The following is a 15,546-nucleotide window of genomic DNA, read 5'->3' on the forward strand; positions in this document are numbered from 1 at the left end:
GATAGGAAACAGCCCAAGAGATCCATTTTTAACAAGGTCCGTAGGGTAGTTTCATTAGTGGAAAACCTGGGAAAAGTTATTGAAAGATATGACGTTGGCACAGAAAAATTTTCCACCAATTCCTAGCCATTAATGAAGGGAGTGTTTTACAAGGAAGGGGTACCCTCTGAATACTGGAACATGGAGGAATCCCGAGAAATATGCAAGTAGATATAGCCACCACTGAAAATTGTCATGCGATTGCCAAATTGGAGAAACATCCAAGAAGCAAGTGAAAGATGGAACAGCTGGCGTTGAGGAGTTGAGGAACAAGTAGATTTGCGTGCGTGCGTGCGTGCGTGCGTGTGTGTTGCGTGCGTTCGTGTTTTGCAGATATGTTATGTTTTTATCGTGAGAAAAATATTAATGTTTTATCATTTTTAAATCTCTCTCAAATTATTTTAGTAAATGCTCTGAAGACTTCACACATCATCATGATAGAGCATTTTGTCTTTTGATATGAGTACATAAAGTTTGTTGTAAGGGTATAACTATTTTTTTGTAGATATTATGCATGCTGCATTGTATCTTGTATTCTTACTGTGTTAGCCGAAAATTCAGGAAGTGGAAGCAATTATGGAAATCGGAGCAATCAGCGCAAATCCAGCCGTCAGGATAGAAAGGACAGAGCAAGAGAAACAGATGATGAGGAAGTTGATAGAAAGAAGAGGAGGGAGGAAAGGATCAGGTATTAAAGCTGTTATATTGTTCACAATATATGTATTTTCCCTTTATTCAATACAGTTTAAAGCTGTCATTCTTATTCTTTCACCAAATAGGAGCAAATAAATGATACTTTTATTTTAGGGAGAGAGAGGAGAAAGAAAAGAGAAGCCCTTCTGTCCGACAACGGAGCAAAAGCCCTAGACCTCGCAGAAGGCAGCGAATTGTTCCACGTTACATGGTTCATATACCGAAAATGGCACTTGATCTGTAAGTTCTTTTCATTGAAACTGCTATGATGTAAAGGCGTTACTATTTTGCAGTAAGTCAATAGCATGTGAATAATATCTGTGGCTTTGTTTGAGTCGTATGTGCTTTGTGTGTTAGAGAGAGAGAGAGAGAGAGAGAGAGAGAGAGAGAGAGAGAGAGAGAGAGAGAGAGAGAGAGAAGAAATTGGTTATGATTCCTAAGCAATTAGCTCTCTTCCAACGAAAGCCGAACTTGAGTGGTAGATAAGGATGTACTGAAGGCATTGTACATTATCAGATGACTATCCTAACCAACCACCACCGTATACAGATGTGTGTTAGAAAATTTCTGAGCTATGAGCAATGGATTCTGAGGCATTTGCCATGTCATACTGCAAGTGTTCGTATTTCAGTATACTAAACAGCCATTGCATTGCAAAATGTGTTGCTAGAACATTAAAAAAATGCTTTGTCAAAGTACCTAAGTCACTTGAGATAAGCTTCAGACTGCCCTGAGGATTCTTGAAGACTAATTTCTATAAATTAACTCATACTAACTGTTACCATTGGTATTGCATGTTCCATGAATAATGATGTGGAGTAAGTCAGTTTACAGAATAAAATGGCTACATGCTGAACATTTACAGTTGATTGTCAATATCATTGAAATTCGCCACCAGCTGTGTCACTGAGATTTTATTTTATTTTGTTTTGTCCACCAGTTTTGGTATTCCACTGTGCCATATTCAGTTCCCTGAATAATAAAAGAGTATATATGTAGTGTATATCAGAGTGTACAAAGCAAACTCACAGAAAGTGACAGGTAATTATGTTGTTGTTGTTGTTGTTGTTGTTGTGGTCAGTCCAGAGACTGGTTTGATGCAGCTCTCCATGCTACTCTATCCTGTGCAAGCTTCTTCATCTCCCAGTACCTACTGCAACCTACATCCCTCTGAATCTGCTTGGTGTATTCATCTCTTGGTCTCCCTCTACGATTTTTACCCGCTGCCCTCCAATACTAAATTGGTGATCCCTTGATGCCTCAAGTAATTATAAAAAAGGTTAAAGCTACAAAATGAAAGTAGTGGGATTAAACCATATCTATGTGTACATCCAGCACAACAGAATAAAATGTGTACATATTTGTTATTCTTCAGGCAGAAGGGTTGAAGGGAAAAGGAGGGTGAAGAAAAAGGACTGGAGAGTTCTAGGAAAAGGGGTATATTTTGGGAACAATATGAATATTTACAGCCTAGGTACTGTACTGTTGATACGATTAGTTGTCACGGCATCAAAAATGCAGCTTGATGCAAAACCCAATGGCAGATGACTTATTCATAGAAAAACAGCATGCAAAGTGCACTGTAAGAATATTCATAAAATACCTTGTGGGCCTAGGTTACATAGCAAATCAAAATAAAAACATTTGATTTGGAATACTTTATATCACTTAATAGGTCAGCACTACCACAGTGAAACAAACCAACAAGGATCTCAAGTCCTACTTAACCAAGGGGAGTCCTCGAAGTTCTATTTCCCTGGGAGTGGAAGGCAATACACTAATTACCTATCTATAAATGACAAATCCATCTAAATAATAAGACATAGTGGGTTGTGTCGTGATAGATAATGTGGGTATGGAAAAGATAAAATGTAAGTTAATATCGAAGATTACCGTATCATCAAAGTTGAATCCCACTAAATGAGTAACGTATTTGCGTGCCGAAGGGGGCACCGATTGTGCACGAAAAAGAGTTTATTGACTGGAACCATATATTTAGATGGGTTGCTGATGTGTTAAGTGATATAAAGGATACCAAATCATATTGTTTTATTTTGGTTTCCTGTGTAACCTAGGCTCACAAAGTATTTGTGAATATTGTTAGCATGCTCTTTGTATGCTGTTTTTCTCTTAATATGTCATCTGCCATTGGGTTTTGCATCAAGCTGCATTTTTGGTGCCACGGCAACTAATTATATCACCAGTTGTGGTACTACCTAGGCCGTAAATATGCATATTATTGTACTTCATAGAATACAGTGTGTCATTTTACTTTAAATGAAGATAGGTCCTCATATATACCAGCGGGTTCTTCATCTATAAGAATTACATAGGATTTTATATTTTTAAAAAAATTCAGTGAAGCTCCCAATTATATACTGTCTGGCTCTGATGTTTTTAATGTTTTTGCATATTCTCTTGAAAATTCGTGGTGTTAAAGACTTTTTTGACTAACAAATATGTACATAATTTTTTTCTGTTGAGCTGTATGTACACAGAGATTTGGTTTAATGCAACTACTTTCATTTTGTAGCTTCAACCATTATTATGATTACCCGTCACTGTCTATAAGTATGCTTTGTAGCCCTGATATACACTATGTGTGTATACTCTTATCATTATGCGGGGGCCTGAAGATGGCACAGTGGAATGCCAAAAATAAAGTAATATGTCAGTTACATGGCTGTTGGTGAATTTCATTGATATTGACAATTACTTAACCATCTGATGTCCTCTGTCCGTGATGGATCAAGAGAGAATTTACAGTTGAGTTCACACAAAAGAGAACAATATGTAGTTCAATAATACAAGTATTATATACAACTTATGCATTAGATTAGCTGTTAGTTTCTAAAGAAACTTTCTTCTGTGTGACAGGAGAAGTCACCCATAAGGAACAACTTACTTTCAGATTAAATTTTGCTACTTGTCAGGTAATTAATATCCATGAAAAATGAACAAAGAGTTGGGAAACAACAGTATTCACCCCATTTGGAGCTAAAGTAAGTTTTAATCACAAATAAAGCAGGACATTTTTTTCTGTTTTTGTAGTTTTGAATGTCGTTATTTGTTCAGAACTCTGATGGATTATTTACGACGAGTTTCATGACAGAGAATTTGTACTGTGGTGCCATAATTAAAATACCTCCGTAAACAGTTGTCTGAAAGGTAATTAAGGGTGGGCACCATGTTTCATTTGTCTCTCCTCAAAACTTGCAATAATGCGAAGTGCAGAAGTGGCTGGAACTAAGTCAGAATGTCAAAAATACAGATTTGTTTCCCCAATTTAAATTCTAATCATTGTGTCAGAAATAAATGACCTTTGCTTGATGTGTATTAAATAGATTGGAATAATATATGAGAAATAAAGAGGAAGCAATACTGAACTTTGCAGTAGTCCATTGATGATTCCCCCCCTCGAATCGAAAAAATATTCCCCCATCCCACCTTCAGTTCACGAATTATGAAGTGCAAAATTTTGCTTACTTTTTGTTAGGTATGACTTGAACTGTCTGTTAGCAATATTATTAATTCCACTTCGTCATATGTGAGGATAGGGCAGACCATGCCGAGATGGGGGAGCAGGAAAGACATAACCTTTCATGCTCGCATTGCAGCGTTACACATGCCTGCTATTCTGACAATGCATCTACAGTCTTTTGCCTTTGCATCAGATGCACATCCACAGGGTCCGTAGACAGTGGCCATGTGTGCGTGAGTTCAGCTTGAATGAGTGTGTATGTGTTTCCTATTTCCAATGGAGGACGTTTTTGTCTGAAAGTTTAATGTTTAGCAGTCTTTTCACTGTGCCTGCCTGCAACTTAATGCCTTCTCGCTGTGGTAAGTAGCAATCTATCCTTTTCATAATATTATTATTGTTATTCCATCCGGGACTTTCCAGTGTTTGGGAAGACTAACAGACACAGGTTTGTTATCTAATCATTGTAAAATCTGGTGATTGAACATATTGACAGCATTAGCAGTTGAACAACCTGTCTGAAATCAAAATAGTGGTATGATTTTTAGTACCAAAATAGGTCATTATACTGAAGTATATCATTTACCCAAAAATTCTAGAAAATGATATCGTGATACAGCTCAATAATGATTGGCATCCCTCCTGTCGCATTTTTTATAAATGTGTTTAACAGATTCATATATTTTAATCTCTCTAGAAAACAGACTCAACTTAGTGTCACATTAAATGTTACCATTAAATCCATATAAACTTTTATATTTGTGAGGTTTTGTTATTGTCTTAATTTCAGATGGAGGAGTGAGTGAGAGTACGAGATCTCTAAACTTTATGGAAATTGCTTTGTGAACATACTGTCTTGATTTCTTTCTGCTGAACTCATTTACTGTACTGTCTCTATTATATTCAAGAAAATATTATCAAAAATACCTGCTACATGTGAATGAACATTTATAACCCTTCCGGAGGAAAGACTGACACAAGATGCAATCAGGAATCGAAAAAATTTTATGGTGAAAGTTGAAAATTTATGGCAGACCAGGCTTTGAACTCTGATTCTCCCGCGTAACGCGATCAGTTGCCTTAACCACCTCAGCCATCCAGACATGCTTCCTGTCCAACCCAAATTCTCAACTTGTCACACGCTAGTAATGTCCACTGGCCATTCACCTGCTTGCTAGCAAGACACTGGCCCCTGTTGTGCATCTGTACTGAAGTTATCAAGGCAGCCACAGCTGCAGAAATATATGTATTTCTGACATTGTGCCAGAACAGCGGTGACCTGCAGTGTAATAAACTCAGAAGAAAAACTTCAATAACCCAAGATTGCCAGCAAAGCATTCATTTCGATAACCTATTTCAGTAAGATTACATTATCATCTTCAGATCTTACACTCTACAAATAGAAATAATTTCCTCTTTCTGTGCTATGTATTGTGTCTCATCACGAATATGCATGTGAAGATCACAAAAATTACTAGATATCAGCATATCAAATTTAAAATAAATAATATGTACCAACATAAGGAGAGTGTGCCAAATACAAGTGCTCATGCTTGCACAACAGTTGACTACAGCCTCAGATCAGTGACTGTTTTTGAGCTGCTTCTGCATTCTTGAGATAATTGTACTTAAAGCACATTAATGGAAAGTGTCAAACAGCAACTCATCTTAGTATTACTTTTAATGCTAATTTTTTGCACCAAGAAAGCCTACAATTATACAGTATGGCATGAGCTCTGTCTTTGGGACTGCTGTGATTGCTGTGTAGTAATCCAAACCATGGCCAGTTGTATCTGAATTTGTATATACATACAAGTGTTCTGTCTCAAATTGCTTACACATTGTGATGTCTGCTAAAGTCGCAGATATACTAACCTCTCACTGACAATGATACCCACAGCCTTATTGCCATGTTTCACAGGTGCTCTGAAATAACTGTATGTGTTTTCTCATGTATGTACATAGGCCAGAAAAAATTTTCGGAGATGGTTGTTTGTGAGGTCGTGCATAGAGATAAACTATCACAGTAACTGAGGCTGCTAAGTTATGTGTGTGTGTGAGTTACACTTGGACTCGGCACAAGCCAGTTTGAATCCTGATGGAGAAAAAAAAATTCGCATCACCATTATTTAGCTGGCAATGGAAGAAGAAGATGATTATATTTGGTTTGTGGGGCACTCAACTGCGTGGTTATCAGCACCTGTACAAATTCCCAGTCTTCACACAGTCCAGTCTCGCCATTTTCATGAATGATGATGAAGTGATTGAGGACAACACAAACATCCAATCCCCAATGGAAGAAGAGATGCGGCTGTAAAATTGCTATTCACCAAACGCCAGTGTCTTGAGTTAAATTCCAAACCTCTCCCAGTGTCTCACGGGGTGGGCATGGGATATTCTTGATGGTAATCTATCCATTGGATGGGAACATAAAGTCTAAAGGCTCTGTTTGTGCGATTTGAGATAAGTAAGCTGTGTGCTGGCACCTCTCCCGTCTATCATGATCATCATCAACATCAACAACAACAACAACAACAACAACAACAACACAAAATGTCACTACACTATTCATGAACTGATCAGTCACTTATTCAAAAAAATTACAGTCGAGACGATCGATATGCTAGCCGTCCAAGTGGTATCACCTAGAAAGTCTTCTGTCATGCTGTAATCCACCTTAATGACTAAATAAATAGTGATATGCTCATGCCATATCAGCAATATAGGTACACAATGTTACTTTTTACGATAATAAAGATACCTTTCAGAATCTCTCAATGCAAGGTTTACTAATAGTTCAAATATTTCTTCCTTTCAGTCCTGAAGCAGATGTGTTGGAACTTCGCCGCAGATATTCAAACATGTATGTACCATCTGATTTCTTCTCTGCCAACTTTCGATGGGTTGATGCTTTCCCACCAAATACCCCATTCACTTTAGATCGACCATGCTCCTTTCATGTCATGCATAAGGAAGTGGATGCTGTCCTTGACAATAAGGCTGTGCTGGAACCACCAGATGCTGACTACTTGTTCTCAGCAAAGGTAAGTGTCACAGTTACAGTGGCTGTTTATGATTTTTGTTCCATTAAAATAAGGAAGTCCCTAAAAATCCATTCCCTGCATGTATTTCATTTATAAGATAGTGATGTAAGTTAGAAAAAAAAATTATGGACGTAGAATAAAATATCTCACATCTGCAGTGCCATTATTTAGAGAAACTCAAGAACCAGAGTAAAAATTACAAATTTTTAAGTGCATGTATGTCATTGTTCTCTATAGTAGTGGGCAATGACAATATACAAGATAAGAAATGAAACCAATGTGTAAAAATATTTCATTGGAATGAGAAGCTAAGGGCTTCATATTCTTTATTTCAGCTATCATCTAAATCACACCTTTAACTCACCTAATTCAAACTGCATAGCTTGTTTCATCATGCCACCATAATCAGATGCTATTAATAAATTTTACTTCAATCATAGCACAACATAAAGAGTCATGACCATGGGTATGTGGCCTCGTCAATCAAAGATGGATTGTGCATTCTGTGTAATCTGTGTTACCTTTACTATGAAAGTAATGATTTGTTTTTGACTCTTGATGTAACAGATATAACAGCTGCTATATGTTTTGTACTTTAAAGCAAAGACTTGAGTGAACAGTATCTGATGATATTTGTATGCTGAACCTTGGTAAGAATTGGAAATAAATAAGTTAAAGATAAGGTATACAAGGATATTTGAAGAAAGTTTACAAACATGATTACAGACTCGTGTGGAATTTATTTCCTTTGTTAACAAAAAAAAGCTCGTAGAGTTTAAAAGCTGAAGCAAAGAGAGTGTGGGTAGAAATTCACTAATTTTGAACGTGAGTATTTTAGTAATTATATTATTTGTCTTGTATGATGACATCTATTATGGCTTCTTCTTGTTCTTGGCACAGTGTCAGAGTATGACTTACGTTGAGCAAAATATTTTTGGACTCGTTTTGTCCTCAGTACAACTATTAATCAGAAGATGCAGGTGCTTAAATTGAAGCACAGTACTTTAACTTCACTGTTCCAAATATGATATTGCAAGTAAATATCCTCAGCAAAAACATAATACAAATAACTTTTAGTGCAACTTCCTGCTAACTGCAAGCAAAACAAGAACAACAAAGATAAAGCATGCATCAAAGACAGTTTTAACATTAACAAAAGTGTCACTTTTCAACAAGATTTTCCCTAAATTAATTTGAGAGAGTTTTTAACTAACAATCTGAATGTCATGGTCTTCAAATGTTATTGCATCAGATAGCATTTCTGGTTAAATTCTTTATATGAAAATAATAAGTTTTTTGAAAAATCATAAAATTAATATGATTAACATTAGATTCTTGTTGAAACACACATTCTGTACATAAATACACACAGCCAAATTATCTTTGTAATTCAAACTATAATACCATACATTCGTAAAAAAATTAAATTGTCAGTTGCTCTATATTGGATTCTAATGTAACTTTTTGAGATGTACCAAGTTACTCAATAAGTGACAACAGTTGTTCATTTGTTACTTCCATTACAAGCGGAATTGAATCATAAGTCAGGGTCTGTGAGTGTAAGTACATTTGGAAGCCATCAGGAAACTTGTCTAAATAATTTATATGCATTGAGATTACATGAAGAAATTACACTGGGGTTTTGTTTAGTGATGCTGTTTTCTCAAAGTAATATATCATACATTTAATACTGACACTTGGAAAGTGAGGTACTGTTTATTTATTGCTTCAGCATCGTTGTTGTCATCGTCATCATCATCATCATCATCATCAGGGAATTCTTCAGCAAGTCAGGTAGGATGTTTCGAAACGATGTACCTCGATATGTTTCAGTCATAGTAGATCTGTCATAGTAGATGTACTCCCACATCACATCATCCCATATCTCTCATTTTCTCTTGAGGTCTTCTTTAATTTGGTCCAGCTGTCTCTTGGTAGGATATCCAACTGGCCTTCATCCTGCCATGTTCCTTTTCAAGTACTGACAGGGAATTTGGTTAGGCTGCAGTCATTGCATATGATTAAACCCATCCCCATCTCACTGTACTCAGCCTTCCCTCCATGATCATTTCCACTTGCATGTATTTCCTTATGTGCAGATACCCGAATTTTATGTATTTCCTTATGTGCAGATTCCTGAACTTCTCTCTCATCTTATTTTGTAGAACAATGCTAAGGAATTTGTTTTCACAAGCTTTTAGTTCACTTAAGTGTCTTCATGGGTGGAATTTAGACTATCTAATAAGAAAATAGTGACTACAAAAATTGTCTTTCACATTCACTTCATAATGGAAAAATAATTCAGAAGAACTTTGATCAGTTGTGTAAAGAGTAGCTTAAAGTTAATGAAGCCAAGGAAATAACAGGAACATGTTCACTTTATTACACCATTTTGCTCCCTCATGTCGAAATTTTGTGTTAATGTAATTGGCCACTCGCACGGGCTTCAGATTTTACATTCAGCAGCATATAATGAATTTTATCCATAGTGGATGCTGTCGAACTCCGTGGCTGTTCCTTTATGGGCTGTAGAAAATTATCCGCTACCAGTCACAATAAAAGCTTATTTATTTGTCACACGACCGGCTTCGGGCTTGCGCCCATCTTCAGGTGTTTATACATTCATGTACATGTTTGTACTTTTGGAGATCAATAAAGATGAAGCACCATTGTTACAGTTATGCTGTGGTGATAGTTTTGCCACTTAGTTACATACTTATGGTCATTTTCATGTCCATATTTCAGTTTTACCAAGCTATATGGATGTATAAACACCTGAAGATGGGCGCAAGCAGGAAACTGGTCGTGTGACAAATAAATCACCTTTTATTTTATTGATATTTTTCTACACCCCAATTCAGCAGCATGTTTTCTAAAGCAGCTGATTAATAATGTGCCTGGCAGAGGGTTCATCAAAACTTTTACAGTATTTCTTGACTGTTCTACTCTCAAACAATGCACAGAAAAAAACAAACGTTTAAAACATTCTGTGTGAGTTCTAATTTCTCTTGTTTTATTATGAAGATCATTTTTTGCCCTGTGTAGATGATTATCACAAAATATATCTGCATTCAGAGGAGAAAGTTGGAAACTGAAATTTCATGGAAAGATCTTTCCACAGTGAATAAGGCTTTGCTATAAAGATTGCCACCTAATTTGTGTATCATCCATGACAATCTCTTCCCTACTTCATGATAATCAAAATGAGCTTCCCTTCTTTGAACTTCTTTGATGTCCTCCGACAATCCTATCTGGTAGGGATCCCATACTGCACAGCAGTACTCTGACGGAGGGCAGACAAGTGTCATGTAGGCAGTCTCTTAAGTGGAATTTTTTGCATCTTCTAAGTGTTCTGCCAATAAAACGAAATCTTTGGTTCACCTTCCCCACAACATTATCTGTATAATTTTTCCAGTTCAAGTTATTTGTAATTGTTATTTATTTGAATTGACAGTCTTTATATTTGTGTGATGTATCGTGTAACTTAAATTTAATGAATTCCTTTTAATATGCGTGTGAATGGGCTCACACTCTTCATTATTTAGAATCGCTTGCCACTTTTCACACCATACAGATATCCTGACAAAATAATTTTGCAATTGGATTTGATCTTCTGATGACTGTACTAAACGGGAAAAACATCATCATCTGCAAACAATCTAAGAGGTTTGCTCAGATTTCTCCTAAATTCATTACTTGGTTTGAATAAAAAGCTAGTTATGTTGCACAAAAAAGATATTTTCTGAAGCCGTGCTGACAATGTGTAAGTAGATCATCACCTTTGAGTTGATCCGTTATGTTCTCACGCAGTATATATTCCAAATTGTACTGCAAATTGACACCAGTGATATGGGTCTGTAATTTAGCAGATTACCCTTATTTCCTTTCTTGATTGCTGATGTGACCTGTGTAACTTTTCAGTGTGTGCATAAGGATCTTTACCCAAGCAAGCAGTTGTATATATTGTTAAGTACATAGCCTGTGATACCAGCATACACTGGAAGGAATCTATTTGGTATACAATCTGGACCAGAAGAATTGCTTTTATTAAGTGATATTAGTTGCTTTGCTGTTTTAGGCAAATCTACTTCTGTTGTTGTGGTCTTCAGTCCTGAGACTGGTTTGATACAGCTCTCCATGCTACTCTACCCTGTGCAAGCTTCTTCATCTCCCAGTACCTACTGCAGCCTACATACTTCTGAATCTGCTTAGTGTATTCATCTCTTGGTCTCCCTCTACGATTTTTACCCTCCACGCTGCCCTCCAATACTAAATTGGTGATCCCTTGATGCCTCAGAACATGTCCTACCAACCGATCCCTTCTTCTAGTCAAGTTGTGCCACAAGCTCCTATTCTCCCCAATTCTATTCAATACCTCCTCATTAGTTATGTGATCTACCCATCTAATTTTCAGCATTCTTCTGTAGCACCACATTTCGAAGGCTTCTATTCTCTTATTGTCTAAACTATTTATCGTCCATGTTTCACTTCCATACATGGCTACACTCCATACAAATACTTTCAGAAACGACTTCCTGACATTTAAATCTATACTCAATGTTAACAAATTTCTCTTCTTCAGAAATGCTTTCCTTGCCATTGCCAGTCTACGTTTTATATCCTCTCTACTTCAACCATCATCAGTTATTTTGCTCCCCAAATAGCAAAACTCCTTTACTACTTTAAGTGTCTCATTTCCTAATCTAATTCCCTCACCATCACCCGACTTAATTCGACTACATTCCATTATCCTCATTTTGCTTTTGTTGATGTTCATCTTATATCCTCCTTTCAAGACTCTATCCATTCCGTTCAACTGCTCTTCCAAGTCCTTTGCTGTCTCTGACAGAATTACAATGTCATCGGCGAACCTCAAAGTTTTTATTTCTTCTCCATGGATTTTAATACCTACTCCGAATTTTTCTTTTGTGTCCTTTACTGCTTGCTCAATATACAGATTGAATAACATCGGGGATAGGCTACAACCCTGTCTCCCTTTCGTGACCCTCGACTCTTATAACTGCCATCTGGTTTCTGTACAACTATCAGACTCCTTCAACTGAATATCGAAAGCATTAGCAGGGCAAAGTGTGACTACCTGTCAAAATTTTTGCTGGACAACAATATCGATGTCGTCGCCATTCAAGAAACTCGTGTTTCCAGCGAAGAAATATTCTGAAGCCGAGGTCGAATTCCTGGATATTCTGCACTTGGTGTAACTTACCACGAGGTGTATGGAATTGCTACGTATGTCCGTAACAACATAAACGAAGCTTCGCTGATTTCTGTAAGTGTGGAGGCAGATATACATACAGTTGTCATACAATTGCACGGCATTACTATTACAAATGTTTACAAACCACCCAAAACAACATGGCCCGATTTTGTCCTACACACAGCAGAACATCCTGCAATTTACATAGGAGACTTCAATAGTCACCATGAACTTTGGAAGTACTCTCAAAATGATGAAAATGGGAGCATGCTTGCAGAATGGATCGAAGAGAATAATCTTCATCTAGTGTTTGATGCCAAAGATCAAGGCACTTTCAGGTCAGCTGCTTGGGACAAGGATTCAAATCCTGACTTATGCTTTGTTAGCTGCAACGAAACTGGCTTTCCCATCAACACCACAAGGAAAGTGATAGATGCCTTTCCTCACAGCCAACACAGACCTGTAATAATACAAATTGGCTGCACTGTTCCTGTCATACGATCAACTCCGCATGCTCGATGGAATTTCCAGAAAGCCGACTGGATGAAGTTTTCAACGGAACTGGATAAGACCATTCGATGGATACCTCCATCACATAATAACTATCAATGCTTCATTGGTGCAGTAACAGCAACAGCTAAAAAGTGTATGCCAAGAGGATACCGAAAAGAATATGTTCCAGGATGGAATGAGGAAAGTGAAACACTGTACCAATACTTTCAGCAAAGTGGTGACCCAGAGATAGCTACGGAACTATTGTCCAGCTTGGACATGTCTCGGAGGCAGAAATGGGCAGAAACAGTCAAAACTATGGACTTTACCCACTCGAGCAGGAAAGCATGGAGTCTTCTGAGAAAACTGGGAGGAAGTGCACCAGCATGCAGAAAAAATTCCGAAGTAACACCAGACCAAATTGCTTCCCACATCATTACCACCTCAAGAGTACCTCCTGACAAGAAACATACAAGACATATCAGACGACAGCTTCGTGACCTTAAAAAGAAGGCATCTCCCTCATCTGAGTATACCCATCCCTTCACAGTTTCAGACATTGACTCTGGACTGAAGGACCTCAAACCTCTTAAGGCAGCTGGATTCGATGGTATCCACCCAGAGTTCCTGATCCATATGGGAGGAAAAGCTAAGAAATGGCTGGCAGAATTCTTCACTGACATCCTGCTGACTGGTCAACTTCCATCTGAGTTTAAAAAGGTGAAGATAATATCTGTTCTGAAACCTGGCAAACCCAGCAACAGGGTAGAAAACTATCGCCCCATTTCCCTACTCAGCTGCTGCTACAAGCTTTTTGAAAGGCTAATATATAACAGAATAAGTAGCGCTATCTTAGAGAACGTTCCAGTTGATCAGGCAGGCTTCAGACCAGGGCGTAGCTGCTGCGACCAAGTATTGTCTCTCACATCCTTCATAGAGTCAGGATACCAAATGAAGCAGAAAACATCTGTGGCATTTGTTGATCTAACTGCCGCCTTCGACACTGTGTGGAGGGAAGGCCTTATCTACAAATTTCTCCGCATCATACCCTGCAGAACAATGGCTCGACTGATTAACAGCATGCTAAGTGATCGGAAGTTCCAGGTAATCACTGGAAGCAACATAAGTAAGGAGAGGAAGCTGAACAACGGATTGCCTCAAGGATCAGTTCTCTCACCCTTACTGTTCAACCTATATCTATCTGATCTACCTTACACTTCGTCCAGAAAATACTGCTATGCCGATGATCTGGCTCTAGCCGTCAAACACCAGGAAATGAAGACAACAGAAGAGATTTTAGCCAATGACCTGTCTGCATTAGACAATTACTTCAAAATCTGGAGACTCCAACCCAGTGTGAGTAAAACAGAAGTGTGTTGCTTCCATCTAAATAACCAGTTGGCGAACGTAAAACTGGAGGTAAGTTTCAGAGGCAGAATTCTTCATCACAACTGGAACCCAAAATATCTTGGTGTCACCCTGGATTGTACACTATGCTTCAAACAACACCTTCTTAACTTAGCTCAAAAGCTGAGGACTCGAAACAACATCCTCCATAAGCTATGCGGAACTACCTGGGGATCTTCAGCAACCACCCTGCGAACTTTAGCTCTGGGCTTGGTATACTCAAGTGCTGAGTATTGTGCACCTGTTTGGATGAATAGTCATCATACAAGGCTTGTTGATACCCAGCTGAATACGACAATGCGCTTAATATCTGGCACAATCAGATCTACTCCAGTTTATTGGCTTCCACTATTAACTGGTATAATGCCTCCTGATCTACGCAGATGTACTGCCCTTATGAGAGAATTCCACAAGATCTCCAGGAATTCTAACCTACCCGTGCATAGCGACCTGCCACTTTTAAATCGCAAGAGACTGAAATCACGTCATCCAACTCTGTGCGATGCTGCTGACATGGTGGCTAAGAATTTCAAATCTCTTGAAGAATGGAAAGGTCGGTGGGAAGCAGTGACAGATGTGCACCTGCATAACATCTTCTCAGGTGCTAAACTTCCAAGTGGATTCGACTTACCACGCAAGACGTGGTCTACTCTCAACAGAATCCGTACCAGCCATGGGCGATGCAGGGATGCTCTCTTTAATCTTTAAGTGGAACAAGCTGCCTGATCCAGCTTGTGACTGCGGGGCTCCATACCAGACTGTTCACCACATCGTCAGTGAATTCAGGATTCGAGCCTATCACGGCGCCAAAGAGGACTTCCTGCTAGCAACTCCAGATGCAGTGTGCTGGATTGAAGGACTGGATATTCAGTTGTAAAAACAAACTTAAGTTTCTTGTGTGCCAATATGTACATATATATATGTAATTTCATGATATGTCTGTATTAGCCATACGCTAAATAATAAATATAAAGAGCCTTTCGCTCCCTGTATTTTTACCCCTGCCACCTTCAGAATTTGAAAAAGAGTATTCCAGTCAACATTGTCAAAAGCTTTCTCTAAGTCTACAAATGCTAGAAATGTGGGTTTGCCTTTCCTTAATCTAGCTTCTAAGATAAGTCGTAGGGTCAGTATTGCCTCACGTGTTCCAATATTTCTACGGAATCCAAACTGATCTT

The 15,546-nt window shown here is 38.1% G+C and overlaps 1 protein-coding gene across 2 annotated transcripts in view; it reads left to right on the plus strand.

Moving 5' to 3' along the window:
• LOC124715625 (cell division cycle and apoptosis regulator protein 1-like) overlaps window positions 1-15,546 on the plus strand; it is a 263,366-nt gene that overhangs the window by 121,248 nt on the left and 126,572 nt on the right. For both annotated transcript variants that reach the window (XM_047243109.1, XM_047243110.1), the window contains exons 7-9: window positions 589-727; window positions 847-972; window positions 7,029-7,254. In XM_047243109.1, the coding sequence (XP_047099065.1) occupies window positions 589-727; window positions 847-972; window positions 7,029-7,254 (491 nt within the window). The remainder of the gene's footprint in view (window positions 1-588; window positions 728-846; window positions 973-7,028; window positions 7,255-15,546) is intronic.

Source organism: Schistocerca piceifrons, chromosome 1, assembly GCF_021461385.2.
Source record: "Schistocerca piceifrons isolate TAMUIC-IGC-003096 chromosome 1, iqSchPice1.1, whole genome shotgun sequence".
In the NCBI taxonomy this organism is placed as follows: Eukaryota; Metazoa; Arthropoda; class Insecta; order Orthoptera; family Acrididae; genus Schistocerca; species Schistocerca piceifrons.